Source organism: Manacus candei, unplaced genomic scaffold (genome assembly GCF_025592945.1).
Source record: "Manacus candei isolate 608988 ecotype Guabito, Panama unplaced genomic scaffold, ASM2559294v1 h1tg000060l, whole genome shotgun sequence".
Taxonomy (NCBI): domain Eukaryota; kingdom Metazoa; phylum Chordata; class Aves; order Passeriformes; family Pipridae; genus Manacus; species Manacus candei.
In genome coordinates, this window is record NW_026138108.1 from 10,997,122 (window position 1) to 11,012,879 (window position 15,758).

A 15,758-nucleotide genomic window follows, 5' to 3' on the forward strand; every position below is an offset into this window, starting at 1 on the left:
ATTTAGTACACTTGTTCTTGCATCCCTACTGCTGCCTAATGCTTTCCCAACTGTTCCTGTAGTTGTGTGACCAATAATTCCTTATGGTGTGGGCAATGAATCCCTGATCACTAGATGTGGAGTTCAGTGTGAACTGGTCCATGTTCCTTTTCCTTCCAATCCTCAATTTCTTTGCCCTCTTCATCTGAAAGATAAATAATTCAGTTTAGTTTTATTTTATATCCAAGAAACAGAAGGCATTGAATAACATACTGAATATTGCTGCATCCTGGTAGTAAAATCTGAGCATATTCTGTAAAAACTGCTTTATTAATAGGTGTCAATTTTTACCCCCTTCATCTAGTAAAACAGTAATCCTGGAAAAGGAGGGGGAATAGCATAAGTAAGAAGATAATGGAAATAAGAAAATGGTACTGTCAGAAGGGAAGACACACCTTTGGCTTTCAGTGTTTCTTACAGGAGAAGTTAACTTGAAACTTATTTTGGGAAAATCTACTTGAACTAGAAAACAATAAAATTTTGTCATCAATGCAGTTGATGAGAAAGGTACCTGTATGTGTTTACTGGTGATTTAAGTGAACTTTACTAAGACTTATCTTGAAAATCAAGATGCATCAGAATTTAGTGAATATTGGTCGGAATATAAGAAATCTGTTGTGCTCTGAGGTTTTTTGAAGTGTCTGTGCCACTGATTAAATAAATGCTGTGCAGATACTTTTTCAACATGTTCCAGCATGAGCTATCCAAAGTACACCTGTCAGAATAAATATATATATATGCTTTGTACTTGCTGCTATTAAATCAAGCAAGGTAGTGTGAGTTCTCCCTCAGCTAAACTAATGTGAGTCTTTTCATCCCTACACTAATGAATCCATTTTAATCTTCTGCATTGAACAAATCAAATATGTTTCCTGATGGATATCGTTCTGACTTCCTCATTAGAAGAGCGGGAATCTGATTAAGATATTTTGCAATTCTGTTCAGTAAAGGGATGCTGTTCTTTTCAATGATGATGACATCCTTGTTTTTTCATTCCCACGTATTAAGAGATTCTACAAGTGGTTACAGCTTGCATAATTTATCAGTTTTTCTTGCTTTCCTTCTCATGCACTGCATTGTACAACAAAAAGGTGTGATTGTGACAGCTGGAGATTGTGACTGTGAACAGCTATTTTGGAAATTAAATTTAGGAAACACACAGAATTCTACCAAATAATTTGTTCCTTGAAAACAGACACTTTCTGAATGACATTCAGGTAGTAATTTAGTTTGGTGGATAAGGCTTGAGAGTAGAATGCAAAAGCTTTCCTTGCTTTGTTTAGGCACTGGGCTTCCCAGTCACAGTTTACTTTGCCTTGCTATGTACATCTGGGTATTTAATCTGCAGTCTAGAAAGATGATCAGGATAATTAACTGACAGCACCTCGAGATCATCTGATGAAGAGTTTTTGCCTGAGAGGTACCAACTACCTGTTGGGTAATACTTGGTGTGCTGGAGCCTCAGTCTGTAAATGCTGCTGGCTCAGTTACTACTCAGTAGAACAATCTGACAACTAAATAACATACCACTTTGTTTTTTCCTGCAGTAATACATTTTGAACATCACCACAAACCATAAAAGCCGTTTTCTCTGTGATTTGTGCGTCACTGGTGATTAAAGTTTCTAAATCAAATGCGTACAGTAGTAGAAGTATAATCCTTAATTTTTTTTTGCTGTGCAGCTTCACACTGCTGCTCAAACTAGTAATGAAGTTTTTCCTAAGCTGTGAAGTATTTATTGGGAGGCAGAGAATACTTTAGAGATTTGTCAGGGTTGCGTTTTACACTCCTTTGAGCTCAGACTTTCAGTATACAACATAAAAGTTTCTGGCACTTTGCTTGTTGCCATTATGAACTAAAGTCCACTAATTCTATTTTCTGTTGTTTTTAAAACCTGTGGACTTAATCAATGCAGCCCTGCATCATAGTTTTAAAATGTTAGTTGAACCAACACACAAATACTGATGAAAATCATTATTATCCAACCTCTTTTTGCTGATAGAATGTGTTGATATTAATATAAGATTAAAAATTGTGGACACTTACTGAAATAGACCTGTAATTTGTGTCACCTGTGTTTTAGTCTTGTCAGAATTAAAGGGGGGAGTGGGGTATTGTTTTAGATGTTTCCCTCCATACATTATTGTTGGTACTGTAATGCACTACATTATCTAAAAACATTCATATATTCAGGCACAGCTTCACTCTTTCTGTTGTATTTGAAAATATGTTGGGTTTGTGTAAGAAAGTAAGTGTGAAAGTTATGTCTCTAGAAAATTGAGCAGTTGAGTTACGTGTACATGTTCAGCCTTCTTATTCAGTTTGAAAAAGGTTTTGATTCCTTTGTGAATGCTTAAGGTGATATTTTACACTTTACCCTTTGAGAATTAATATGGTATACCATCAGGTGAGCTGCCTATTTAGCATGTTATTATTTTCTTGTCTTGAACAAAATATTTTGAAAACAAGGCCATTAGTAACTAAATAACTGATTATTGTAAGCTTGTGATCAAATGACAACCAACTTGACCACGGTTTCAGGCATTGCAAAAGGTGTAGTGTTTTCTTTGATTCTTTTTGATATTTGGTATGTCTTCAGCTTGCACTGAGCAAATGCTCTTGCACAGCATTGGCAGTCGAAATAACTTCTAAACAGGATGTTGGGCATGTTCTAAAAATACTGAGGGGTAAAATTGGTACAGATCACTTGATTCAATATAATGTTTGAGATCATGATCACAAGGATGCTTTAGGTGCTTCTGAAAAATGCCAACAGATTATTTTAGGTTGGCAGTTCTGTGGATAGCTTAGAACTGGTTATTGTGCTGCAGCTCGGGTGTAGCTTCTCAATAATCACATGTGATGAAAGCTGCCTCAGTAACATGAGGAATTTTGTCAGAGAACTGCAGGAGCTAAAGGAATGCAAGGCAGGTGTGCTGACTGATTTGTGTAGGTGTTGTGCTGAGATCAGTAATAATGAAGGAAAGGAAAAGAAAAAAGCATCAGAGAAACTTTCTGTAGAGTACCTGGGTTTTGTAAATAAAGTATTTTCATCCGTTAATGTATGGAAAAATCATCTAGGTCCTTTCTCATATACACATCAGAGACACTGTGTTCCCTGAAGCCCTTTGTGGCAATGGTAGCAGGCAGAGTTTATGCCCAGGCTTCCTGGGTGCTGACATTCTGAACTGTCCCCTTCACTCTGCACATCACTGCTGGAGAGCTGCACAAGAATCCCTGCTAACACACCTCACTGGTCATCTTCTGTTTTCCCAGCTACCCCAGCAGCAGCTGGGCAGTTTAAAATTAGAAAGTTATTAAAGAGTTTAAAACTACACCTGTAGTCATGTTTTAATCTCTGAACTGTACAGGGTTTTAACTTTGTATCATACATGTCCGTTGGTGATTTTGGAGGGAAGTAAACCTTTGTTTCAAAATTGTCCAAAAAGAGAGAGCTCTTCTTAGTACTAGTTTTGGTCAGACTTTTAAGTTGTTTTTATGCTAGTGTTGCCTCTGTAATGCAATCCAGCAGAAAGTCCTTTAGAATATTAGCATAGGAAAATGTTTCCATAAATTCATGGTAATTCCATACTGGAAGAAATGGGGGACAAGTCCATCCTCTATTTCTGTGGCTCTCCATAGGAAACAAATGTTGTGATTATAGGTTAACATGTGAAAGTGTAGTAAGGATCTCATAGTGTTCTTGCAGATATTTCTTTCTTTGAAGAAAAAGAATGAGCATGGTGATTAAGAAGGTGGAGAGAAGATGCAAACAAAGGAAGCTGTATAAAGATGAGGCTGTTTCAGATCTGAATGTAAAGGTTATATTGTAATGAATTAGAGAGGCTGGCCGATAGTTTGCAAGTGTAGAGAGCTTCATTTACATTTAATTCCCACAATTATTTTAGTGAGCTTACAAAAATTCTTGCAAGTTGAACAATTCAGGATGAAAGAAAATACAATCAGTTAAAATTATAACCTTTAGGAATAAGAGAGTGATATACTCAAAATGTCCAGAGAAAACTATTTCAATTTAATACTATTCTCTATTACTCCTTAATTTATTAGCAGGGATCTGTGTTAGAGTTCTTGTGTGATCTATAGGCATGACCAGGAAATATTTACACTCTTTTGTTATTGAGAGTTGCTACCTTTTGATTTTTTTTTTAAGAGACGTAATTAATTGTGAATCACCTTAATTTACCATATTTAAAAGACCATTAGGAGATAAGTGTAAGAAGACTGGTTCTTCAGGATGTCCTTAGTAAGACATATTTAAAGTCTTTTAAAATATGAAAAATAGCTTCTGTGAAACTGAGAAGTGGGTGTTTTGGTCTCTAGTTCGGCTCTCCCCAGGTATGTGTCCCCTCACACTGTATCCTTTTCTACAGTCTCTGGAATGCCCTCCAGGCATGTGCTTGTTTCTGGTCCCATCACAACTTTTTTTGTTGTTATTTCTGCTCTTTTATAAGTGTTTCTTACAAATGACCCAGTAATACACAACAGTTGCAGCAAGCTCTCAAAGGTAAACTGTAGCCTCATAACACACTCTTTATTTCTGAGGCCGAGGGTTATTTTTGGACATATTTAGAAAGTTGGAAGTATTAGACTTTGAAGTGTATATGTATTACAAAAATAACTTGTCTAGTTGACAGCTGGCATGCAACTCTGCTTCAGTGAGGTGGCAAACACTTTTAATTGTTTTTAACTGCAATTTTGTTACTAAAGAAGCATTTCTGAGGAGGTGGTCTTTGAAAACAAAAAGGAAATCCATGATCGACATGAGGCAGAGAAGAGAGTAAAACATGTACCCCCATTTTCCAAAGGGAACAAGATCACAGAGGCCCTGCTACAGAATTTATTTTGTACCTCTTTTCTTCTCTGCATCAGGAAAGCATTTTCCCTTCGGGAAAGCATTTGTATGTTCACTTAGGCAGGGACATTGGGCTCAGTATGGCCCAGCTTCCTTCTGGGATCTGCAGCAGGCTGGAAAACAGAGCAAGCATGGCACGAGAACAGAAGCAATGGGATTGATGCAGTAATGACAGTTTTTGCTCCTCAGATAGTGTTGTTGTTTAGTAATTTAAGCACTACTACATATAATACATGCATTTAAAATACTCCTTTTACTACTCTATTGGTGCTGTTATATCACTTAGTCCTTTTCCAGGGGAGTTAAGGATTCTGTTTAGAAGTTAGAGGGCTAACTGAGATTAAAGCTAACCCAGTAAAAAAAACAACCAGAAGTTATTAATTTTAAGAAGGCTTAGCTATCTGAGCCTGCTCAGCATGTACCTGCATGACCATTTGTACTAGCACAAGAAAGGGGAGAGTGTTGGGGTGGAAAGAAGCAGGTGGGAGCAAGACTGCTTCTTCTGGCAGCAGTTTCAGCTATTCCAGCTTTAGCTGCTTGTGTAACTGAAGCTTTGCTGTGTTTCAAGGTTTTAGGCTGCTGTGTGTGTGTGAAATGTCACCAGTGCACTATAAATTCATCAAAATCTTACACGTTGAGTTTGCCAAATAGGTGGAATACGCTCATATTATTGTATAAGGGTATTATTTTAATTTTTTAATTGGAGTGTTCTTAATGAGATATATCTCATTCAGGCATCAGTTTTGTTCTTTTGAAGTATATCAAATACTATGGTAGGAAAGCATTGCTGAGTGCCATAGACTGAAGTAGGGGGTAAGCAGTGTAACCAAGGTCATAATGCTGCAAACGTGTTCGGTGAAACAGTTTGTGTGAACTGAAGTAGATGAGAGTTCACAAGGTTGAAATCAGAGGTCAGGCTTTGTAATGGGGGACATCATTGGGCTACCCTGTGTGGGGGTTTTTTGTCTCTCAGATTTTTAATCTGTTGATAACTGTCAAAAATATTTTGTCATTTTTTCTTGATTCTCTTTTCCTTTCATTATCTGAAGTTTCTTAAACTGTAGTTGTGGCAATGGGAAGTTGTTTGAAGTGATCCATTAAAAGTGAATGGGTATTAGAAGTTGATAAGCAACGAGGATAAAGACATAAACAAAAAATAAAGACACATTTGAGTAACGACAAATTAAACCAATAATAATATCATTTTCAAGACTATATATTAATATCACCCTGTTGAGTGTTAACCTTGGTAGGCATGCAGCTGCTTGCTCCCTTCCCACCCTCAGCTGGACAAAGGAAGAGTATAAGCAAGAAAACTTGAGGGTCAACATAAAATTGTTTAATAAGTAAAGAAGAAGTGTAAGAGTAGAGGGGGAAAAGAAGTCCCAAAACCAAGGAATGCAAAGGCAATCACTCACTATGTTCTACAGGTAGTTCAAGGTGCAGCCAATTTCCATGCAAAGGTGGAGCCTAACTAAACCTCCTCTTTTCCCTTTTGATGCTGAGCATGGCATTCCATGGCATGGAATATCTCTTGGCTTAGGTTGGGTCACCTGCCCAGTGGTGGCCACTCCCAGCCTCTGGCACAGCCCCCAGTCTGTTCCCTGGGGGAGCAGAGTAAGACTCACAGGAGGCATTGATGCTGTGCAAACACTCTTCAGCAGGAGCCAAAACTTTATTGTGTTATCAGCACTTTTTCAGGCACAAATCTGAAGTATAGCACCTTAGAGGCTTCTGTGTAGAAAACTCTCTCTATTCCAGTGGGGCCTGGTAGTTTTCCTTTCTAATTTCTGGTCTTGTTCCTGGTCGAGTGGATAGACTGAAAGGGCTTCCTTAAGTTTTGTGAATCCTTAATATCACATCCTGGAGGGAGGGAAAGCAGGGAGGGGGTGAAGGTTCAATAATTACCTATATATAGGATATATATTCTTGAATTTTCATGGTATTTTAGGCTCATGATGAAGTAATTTTTTTTCTTTACTTGTCATGGTACTGAAATCCTATATTTAGTTTTACTAGTATCAAAACATTGTTTTGGATTTTGCCTGAAATTTCTCCAGGTATAATGAAGAATTCGAAGCTGAGAATAAAGTATGTTATTCAGGTACTCACAAACCTGATAACACAAAGTCTAATTCAAAATTCAATGAGTGTCTAAAGGTTGAGAATTTTTTTTGGTTTTGCGTCAGGAAGCATTCTATCAAGTTAACAGCTCAAAGTTACTGTTTAACATCTCCTGGGATCAGTATTTTATAGGGTATATTCAGTTTGCCACAAGTGTACTATAAAACACTTCTTTGTAAACTATGTTTTGGTTCAGGCATTTGTAACAGGATTGTAAGTGCACTGTTCCCTCATTAACTAGGCTGCAGTGAGGCACCTGTGCTGAGTAACAACTCACAGCACTCTGACAGAAATAGGTAGGCTGTCTTTGAGAAAGAAGTTCCTTCTTTTCTCTAAAGCAAAGCCAAATGTGAGTCTGAGACCACCTGCTCAATGCTTCCCTCATTCCGAGGACCTTTATCATCCCGTGTTTGCCTCCCAGGGAAGTGACCCTGCTCACCTCACTGTATCAGGGAAGCTGGCCTCTAAAAAGAGATTTGTTGGGCTTGGAAAAAAAGTGGAGGAGTGTGACTAACTCTGCTGGGGGGAGAAGGGAGTTGTGGATTGTAAGGACTCTGGAGTCTATGGTTCAAAATGGACTGGGATGAAAAGAGCAGGTTTTGGGTGGAAACGGTACCCTGGTGCTCTCTGAGTATTCTCCCCTTACTTGCTGCATATTTGAAAGGTTTTTGGTTTTCAGGTTTTGTGCAGAATACAGTGCTGTCAGCATGTATCCAGTGTGGTGTTGAATGGGTTGGACCTCTTGGAATAGGTGAAGGAATTCCTGAATTATGGTTGTGGGTTCTCAAGGAATTGATTTGATAGTAGTTTTTCATCGCTGAGAAAGAGAGTTGAAATAAGGTTCTGGTCAGTTGAACTGTAGTTAACACCTGGATGTTTTTGTATGATGTTACTTTAGATTTTGTAAAAGGTACAAATGCAGACTCCTTTTTTTGTGATTGAAGGTACCGGAGTTCCCTTATCCATGTAACTGCTGGAAATGTGCACCCAGTAGTTACACAGACTTGGAATGTGTGTCCCAAAGTTTTCCCAGCAGTAACATGACAGGCAGCTGTCACTTCTGTGCACTTCATATGGTAGTCTTTAGGTGCTGAAGCTACATGAGAACTGCTGTCCTAGGCTTAACCATGCAAGTAATTTTGTGAATGTAAGCAGGATGTCTGCCTTTGCTGCTTGCTACTGATCTCTTTGTCTTTCCTCTATATTGCAGTGATTTGTAAGAATTATGTACAGAGCATGGATATGTAGCATCTTCTCTACTGGTGATCATTTCAGGTCTGTGTAGGCCATTAACTTTATTTGGCAGTCAAACTTCATACATCTGTTAGTTAAACCCCTGACCTGAAACTTGAGATTTTACTTACTGTCTATTTTTATCTATTGGAAGTACTGGAATTTGGAAGTATTGAGTAGAATTGCACGAAATTTGAGCTGGGCTTTATTTTCAATCTCTGAAAATAAATTTATAAAAGAATTGAAGCAGGAGTTAAAATCTCGTGAGAACCTTCTGTCATTTGAAAAATAAAATGTATGGTTTGTCCTCATAAGGGTAGTGATATGCTGCAATAGACTTTAATTAGTTCAGTGATTCAAAGCTGAAAAATAGCAAGCCACATCTAAATGCAGTGTTAAAACCACTGCAGTTCTGCATTTGAATATTGTTGTGACAGGTCTAGTAACACTCTATTTTTTTGTTCCTCTGTTTTCAACAAATACAGAACCTATATGGTCAAAGCAAGTGTCTGTCTTGCAGATGGCACTAATAACAATTCTGTCTTTGTTAGTATATACAGAAGTACAGCTTGAATTCCTTCAGTGCAATAAAATATTTTATGCTTTGCATCTTGTGGAGGCAGATCTTTCACGTAACAAAGATGAAATATTTTTTAGACAGGTACGTGGAGGAAATGCTTGTGTAGCACAGCACTCCAGAATGTCCACCCAGATCAGACCAGAGTGTTGATTGCATGTTTTTATTTTAAAAAGTCTTTTTTAAGTCTGGTGTAATAGTCATAAATCTTCTACATGTGGGTTTGTGAACGTCATCTCCTTTCTAGAAATGGAAAAATGTAAAAGGTCATAGAATCATGGAATGGTTTGGGTTGGAAGGAACCTTCAAGATCATGTAGTTCCAGCAGAGACACTTCCCACTAGACCAGGTTGCTCAAAGCCCCATCCAGCCTAGTCTTGAATGCTGGGCAACCTGTTCTGGTGCCTCACTATCCTCACAGTAAAGAATTTCTGTCATATATCTGAACAAATTTTTTCCTCTTTCGGTTTGAACCCTTTACTCCTTGTTCTGTCACTGCAGTTCCTGAGGAGGAGTCCCTCTCTGGTTTTATTGTAGGTCCCCTTCAGATACTGGAAGGTTGCCATGGGGTCTCCACACAACCTTCCCTACTCCAGGCTGAACAGCCCCAGCTCTCTCAGCCTGTCTTTATCATAGGGGAGGTGTTCTAGTCCCCTTAGCAACTTTCTGGTCTTCCTCTGGGCTCACTCCAATGGGTCCATGTCCTTCCTGTGCTGGGGACCCTAGAGCTGGATGCAGTGCTCAAGGCGGGGTCTCACCAGAGCAGAGCAGAGGGGTGGAATCCCCTCCCTTGACCTGCTGGCTGGGCTCCTTTTGATGAAGCCCAGGATACATTTGGATTTCTGGGCTGCGAGTGCTTTGCTGGGTCATGGTGGGTTTTTCATCAACCATCACCCCCAAGTCCTTCTCCACAGGGCTTCTCTCATCCTGTTTCCCACAGCCTGTAGGTGTGTCTGGGATTGCCTTGGCCCACGTGTGGGACCTTGCACTCTGCTTTGTTGAACTTCACGAGGTTCACACGCCCACCTCTCCAGCCTGTCAGGGTCCCTCTGAATGGCATCTCTTCCCTCCAGCATGTCAACCACACCACACAACTTGATCTCATCTTGCAAACTCGCTGAGGCTGCACTCGATCCCGCTGGATTTCCACCCTCAGCAAGATGGAGTGACTTGGGGTGGAAGTATCAGTGTTTCAATATTTTTTAAAAGGTTAGCGTTTGAAATCAGAATTTCAAGTATTTATTGACCAAAATATTAGCTTGAAGAGATTTCTGTGCTACAACAATCATAGGATGGTTTCCTAAACTGTAGCCCTAAGTAGCCATCTGCATTTGCCTTTTAAATGCTTATGCAGCTGAGGGTCTGCAGCTTGTTTCACTAAGCCACTGGTGTGCTATGTCATGGTATGGCAAAGTAGCAGCATCGAGCTTTGAGGACTTCTCACCAGTACTGAATGGATGTGCTCACTGCCCGAGGAGTTGCTCTTATTTCTTCTGAGGAAAAGTCTGTAGGGTATTTTTGTATGTGCCTGTGGATACCATGTGTATGTTAACTTGAAACCCTTGAAGTATGTAGTTAATATGGTTATTGTTTTTGTGAGGTGTAATAAATAATTGGTTTGCAGAATTCCAGAGTAATTTTTATCAGGGTGAAATTAAGCAACTTTGTAGAATGACCTTTGTTCTCTTAATTGTACTTTAAACCATAAAGTTCCGTGATGAGAGGAGCTTCTTTGTAGTAGAATTTGAACTAGTCGTTATTATAAAGTATATTCATAGAGTGTTAAAGTGAATGCTTTAATTGAAAAGTAGGGAATGCTGCATTTGGAAGATTGACACACCTGTGTGATTTTAATAAGGCCAAGTGCCAGGTCCTGTACTTGGAGCACAACAATCCCCTGCAGTGCTACAAGCTTGGAGAAGAGTGGCTGGAAAGTGACCCAGTGGGAAAGGATCTGAGCGTGCTGGTCGACAGCAGCTGAAGGGGGCCAAGAAGGCCAGTGACATCCTGGCTTGGATCAGGAATAGTGTGGCCAGCAGGACCAGGGCACTGATTGTCCTCCTGTAATCTGCACTGGTGAGGCCACACCTGGAGCGCTGTGTCCAGTTCTGGGCCCCTCAATTCAGGAAGGAGATTGAGGTACTGGACTGAGTCCAGAGAAGGGCAGTGGAGCTGGTGAAGGGTCTGGAGCACAAGTCCTGTGAGGAGCAGCTGAGGGAGCTGCGAGTGTTTAGCCTGGAGAAGAGGAGGCTCAGGGATGACCTTACCACTCTCTAGAACTCCCTGAAAGGAGGTTGTGTGAGCTGAGGTTGGCCTCTTCTCCCAGGCAACCACTGACAGTACAAGAGGACAGAGCCTCAAGCTGTGCCAGGGGAGCAATGTCTTCACAGGAAGGGTTGTTAAGTATGGGAACAGACTGCTCAGGGAGTCACCATCTGGAGGTGCACTGAGTGCATGGTGCACTGAACATGCACTGAACATGCACTGAGTGCCATGGTCTAGTTGACAAGGCAATGATCGGTCAAAGATTGGACTTGATGATCTTGGACGTCTTCTCTGATCTAAATGATTCTGTGATTTTATGATTTGTCTTGTCAGAGCAGCTGAAGGCTCTCAGTTACTTCTAAAATTCCTGAACATCATGTAAACAGTGTAATTTGTAAATTTGATTTGTTTGATCTCTTCTGTGGGATTTGTTTAGTGACATAGCTCTTGAAAATCTTCCAGCAGTTCTTTAACTGAGAAAACAGGAGCTGAGAACCCAGCATAGAAGCATTTTTATAAAAGAAGCAGCCTGTAGATGTGCCTGTCTGCCCCTTCCACCCTCGACTGCATACCCCAAGTCAAATAGCACACCACACTTTACATGTGCCCCTGTGTATACCAGATTTGGCTGCCTGTCTCTGGAGAGAAGGAATTCAGGCTAAAGCAAGGGTTCTTTGGAGTCTCTGATTAGGAGGAAAATTGTAAGTCTTAATTAAGTCTTATGACACAGGGCATTGTACTTGATAATGATCAGAACGTTATAAGTCAGCAGTTTCAAAATTGTGGTTCTGAAACTCTATTAAACTTTTGAATCATTTTAGCAAAATATATGTAACTTCCAGTTGAGAGCAGGTAAAACTAGTAAGCAACAAAACATTTCAATTGTGGGATGTTGGTTTTCTGATTTTTTTTGTTTGTTTGTTTGTTTTAAATTCTTAAAACCTCTGTCAAACCTGAAATTACAAACTGATGTGTAAAGAAAACTTCTAGATAAAACAACTAATAATCTTGGAATTTTAAGACTTCAAAACTGAATCTTCAGCTCTGTACACAAAGGAAAAAAAATCTTGCTTTATGTGTCATCTTGCTGAGAAGTTAAATGCAGGAGTCTAATTTGGGCTGGTTTTGTAGGTCATTTGGTGGGGCAAATAGGGCACGTCAGTAAAGATCATGTCGGTGTTTTTTGTTTTGGTAATCTTTACTTGAGGGCACAGTTGAAGAAATTTGGAGAAAGAACAGTGATGTTATTAGCATCTTCATTTTCCCTTCCTGTTTTTCCTTACTGGAAAAATACTTCGGATTCAGAAACTGGTTAATTTGATGTTTGCAGTCGGAAAACAGTTGTGTCCACGTCATGTTTGCTTTTGCATTTTTGGGGGTACCACTAAGGCAGGGTTACTTTAAGAGTGTTAGGAATAAAGTCAGTAACGTCATCTCTTTTCTACCTTCAGCTGCATACTTCAAAATGGGTTCATATTAATAAAAACTTTCCTACAGGAGGTAATTCAGGCATGAAAGAAGAGTTTCATATGAAACTGGAGAGCTTCATAATTTATACATGCAATAATAAACTGAATTACAGGGTTATATGCTAATCCTATGCCTGAGCCATTTCAGGTAAAATGTTTACCTGTACCTGGAGGGCTTTTTAAAAATAATCAAGAAACTTGTTAATATGAATTTGTACCTTGAATAGTTTACATTTTCTTATCCATTCACTTCTTACTTTATGAAATGTAGTCTGACGCATATTACAACTTAACTGGCATTTTCTGTAACATTGCTGCTATGATAATTAAAGTAGTCTGTTCCTTCTGAAGTTGTTTTGTGAATGGTGCTTTGAAACTCAGTAATAATATTTTACTTTTACTTTAAAACTGACTTTAAGCAAGATAAAAGTCAATTGACAACTTTAAAGTATTATGACTTGTTAATTTTGTTTTCATATGCTATAGGATATGTTTTGGAGTTGCAGACAAAGTATCTTTGCTGAAATGAAGAAGAAATTTTCACAGGTAGACAGCTGAAATCAACTTAATAAAATGATAACCAAGAACCATAATAAAAGCATGATACTGTAGCTTTTATTTTAACATGAGCATGACCTATTGACATTAAATTCTTTGTGCATGTTCTTGAATACAAAGATGATGTACATAGCCAGTCTTAACAGCAGAAGCTTCCAAATGAGTATGTGTTTATATGCTTGTTACACTGGGGGGGGGGGGGTTGGCTCTCTAGCTTTACATTTAAAAAAAAAAAAAAGGAATTCTGTAGCTGTCATAACAGATTATGTAATTACTAAAATTAAATTTTGTGCTTATGTTGTGGACTCGGGTTTAACAGCAGCCTGTCAAAATGGTTTAGGAATCTGTCACTGGCCAGTATTGCCTTTCACACTATTTTTCCAATAAAGTAGCCACAAACAAGGTGTTGCATCGTGTGATAGTTCAGATGGTGTGTGTGAATGCTTGCCAGGAGCAGAGACGGACTGGGGTTATTTTTGCTTTATCTATTTACTATGAGCGACTTGAAGCAGCGGCAGCAGGACTGATTGATGACTTTGCTATACTAACACTGAGTGAAACCAGTTCAGTCTGTCAGAATTACAGCTGTGAACAAGGAAGAGAGGATTTGTGTGACATGGAACATCCAGCAACCCAACCAGCAAATCTTCTGTAATCTTCTCTAATTTGTTCCCTTAATGTTATTTCCATCCGTCAGATTCTGCGTGTCTAATTATTTTCAGTAGCAACTCTAATGTGAGTCACAACTGATTCACTACCAAAGGTAGCAGGGAAAGTGGGAGTGGGAGGAGTTGAATTTATAAGTAACTTCTGCAGAGAGGGGAATTAGTGTTGATTACCTAAAGGCAGTAGCACAAGGAATTGAGTCTCCAGTGGAGAACTTCTGTTCCTGATATGCTCATGTACAGTAGCCCATCAAGCTGTAGGGTCAGTACAAAATTAGTGTGGGAATAATTAAATCCAAATTAACTTAGGTTTTCCTAGATGAACCTGTATGAATAGTAGCAAGTGCCTCTTAACCTCTCTGCACTGTTCTATAGAGGAGGGTGGGCTTCCACCCAAAGTAAGCCTTTACCATTGCTGAGAGGTCTGGGTTGTAAGTGTAGGTTCATCTTTCCAGTTTGTTCTCATCGTCTAAAAAATCAAGAAAGAACACCGCTGAACAAGCTTTATCTTCTCTTTTCTAACCACACAGTTAAAGAGACAAATTGTGTGGTGCTTGTTTAGCCAAAAAAAAAAAAAAAAAAAAAAGGATGCTGTGCTGAGAAATTTAAAAAAGAGAGTCCAGGAGAAGTAATCACTGGTGAAATTTAATTTTAGTCTACTCAAGTACAGCCTTGTGTCTCTCTGTGGGTGCTGTAGATGAAAGTGAGGATATTATATGTCAAAATTACTTTGACTTCCAAATCGTTTTCTTCTTAATGTGTGGTTAATGTTTCAGGAATAGTTTTGTCTGTCTTCTTGGAAAGTAATTCATAAACATAAAATTCTCCAGTAAAGATGAAATTTATGAAGATGAAATGTTGCAGCTTTGCTGGAAATGGTGCCTTGAATCTTTTTGAGCGTGCAATTAATGAAGGTTTCCAGATAGGATATTACATTTGATAAACTTAGAGAAATTGAGCTTTAAAGTCCAATCACAATCAAAAGCAAACTAATGTCATACTCAGACTGGGGGTAAGGGTGGTTTTATTTGCTTTTCTCTAACAACTTTCTTCCGATGCTGATAGGAATAGATGCTGCAGTCAGCTAACATTTTATTTTATAGTTGCATGAACTCTGCCGGCAGATCTTGGAATTTCGTAAAATGAAGGCATGCAGCATCAGCTAAAACGTCCACGTTCCTTTTCAAAAAGTTTGGTGATGTAAGAGCTCTCATAAGGGACTGTACCACTTTGGTGGTGGTCATCTGTGTTGTGAACCTGGTTGTGTAGAAATACAAGGGATGCTGAAGTTGTCCAGATCTTCTTTGTAGTTCTTTATTCTCTAGCAGATCCTTGTGGCGTGGCTGACACTTCTAGCACGAACACAGTTATTGCCATTTATTGTTCTTATCCACTGAAAATTGTGATAGCACTGCATGTGTCTTTTTGCCTTTTTAGATGATGTGGCCTTTTAGCTATGGACTGAGATTCGGGCACACTGACATGCATTACTAATGCTTTCTGTGTGTTACAGCTTGAAAGGACTGAGTCCTTGGGGACTAATTATTCCTTTTGCTGACCTGATCCTTTCTTGTGTGATGTGTATTTAACTATTAGCTATTCCTTGTTGTTCTGCAGTTTTGGACAATTGAGAGAATTGATTGATTGTGCTTAGATCTTTAACTTCCTGGGTTTTCACTGTTGGGAAAATGCCATTTTTTCTTGGCTTACCTGGGTCCATAAAATTTTATCATTGTTCCATTGCAACATTGTTACTTTTCTGATTTCAGATGTACTGAAGTTTCTGTTTAAACTCTCTTTACTTTGTCCAGTAGCCATTGGGCAATGCTAATTTTCTTACTCTGTTCAGGCAGAAGAATATCTCCTGTGACTCAGACAGTAGTGGATTTAGTAGGAAGTTGGTGGCTTGATTATGAAACTTTTTGTTTAATGGTCAGCTTCCAGGATTATTTGAA

At 39.0% G+C, this 15,758-nt stretch overlaps 1 protein-coding gene across 3 annotated transcripts in view; it reads left to right on the top strand.

Moving 5' to 3' along the window:
* The window catches only part of USP47 (ubiquitin specific peptidase 47), a 52,483-nt gene that overhangs the window by 3,117 nt on the left and 33,608 nt on the right, over positions 1–15,758 (top strand). For 2 of the 3 annotated variants that reach the window (XM_051803810.1, XM_051803811.1), the window contains exon 2: positions 13,067–13,126. The exons of the other annotated variant lie outside the window; for it this stretch is intronic. In XM_051803810.1, the coding sequence (XP_051659770.1) occupies positions 13,067–13,126 (60 nt within the window). The remainder of the gene's footprint in view (positions 1–13,066; positions 13,127–15,758) is intronic. 3 annotated transcript variants of the gene reach the window in all.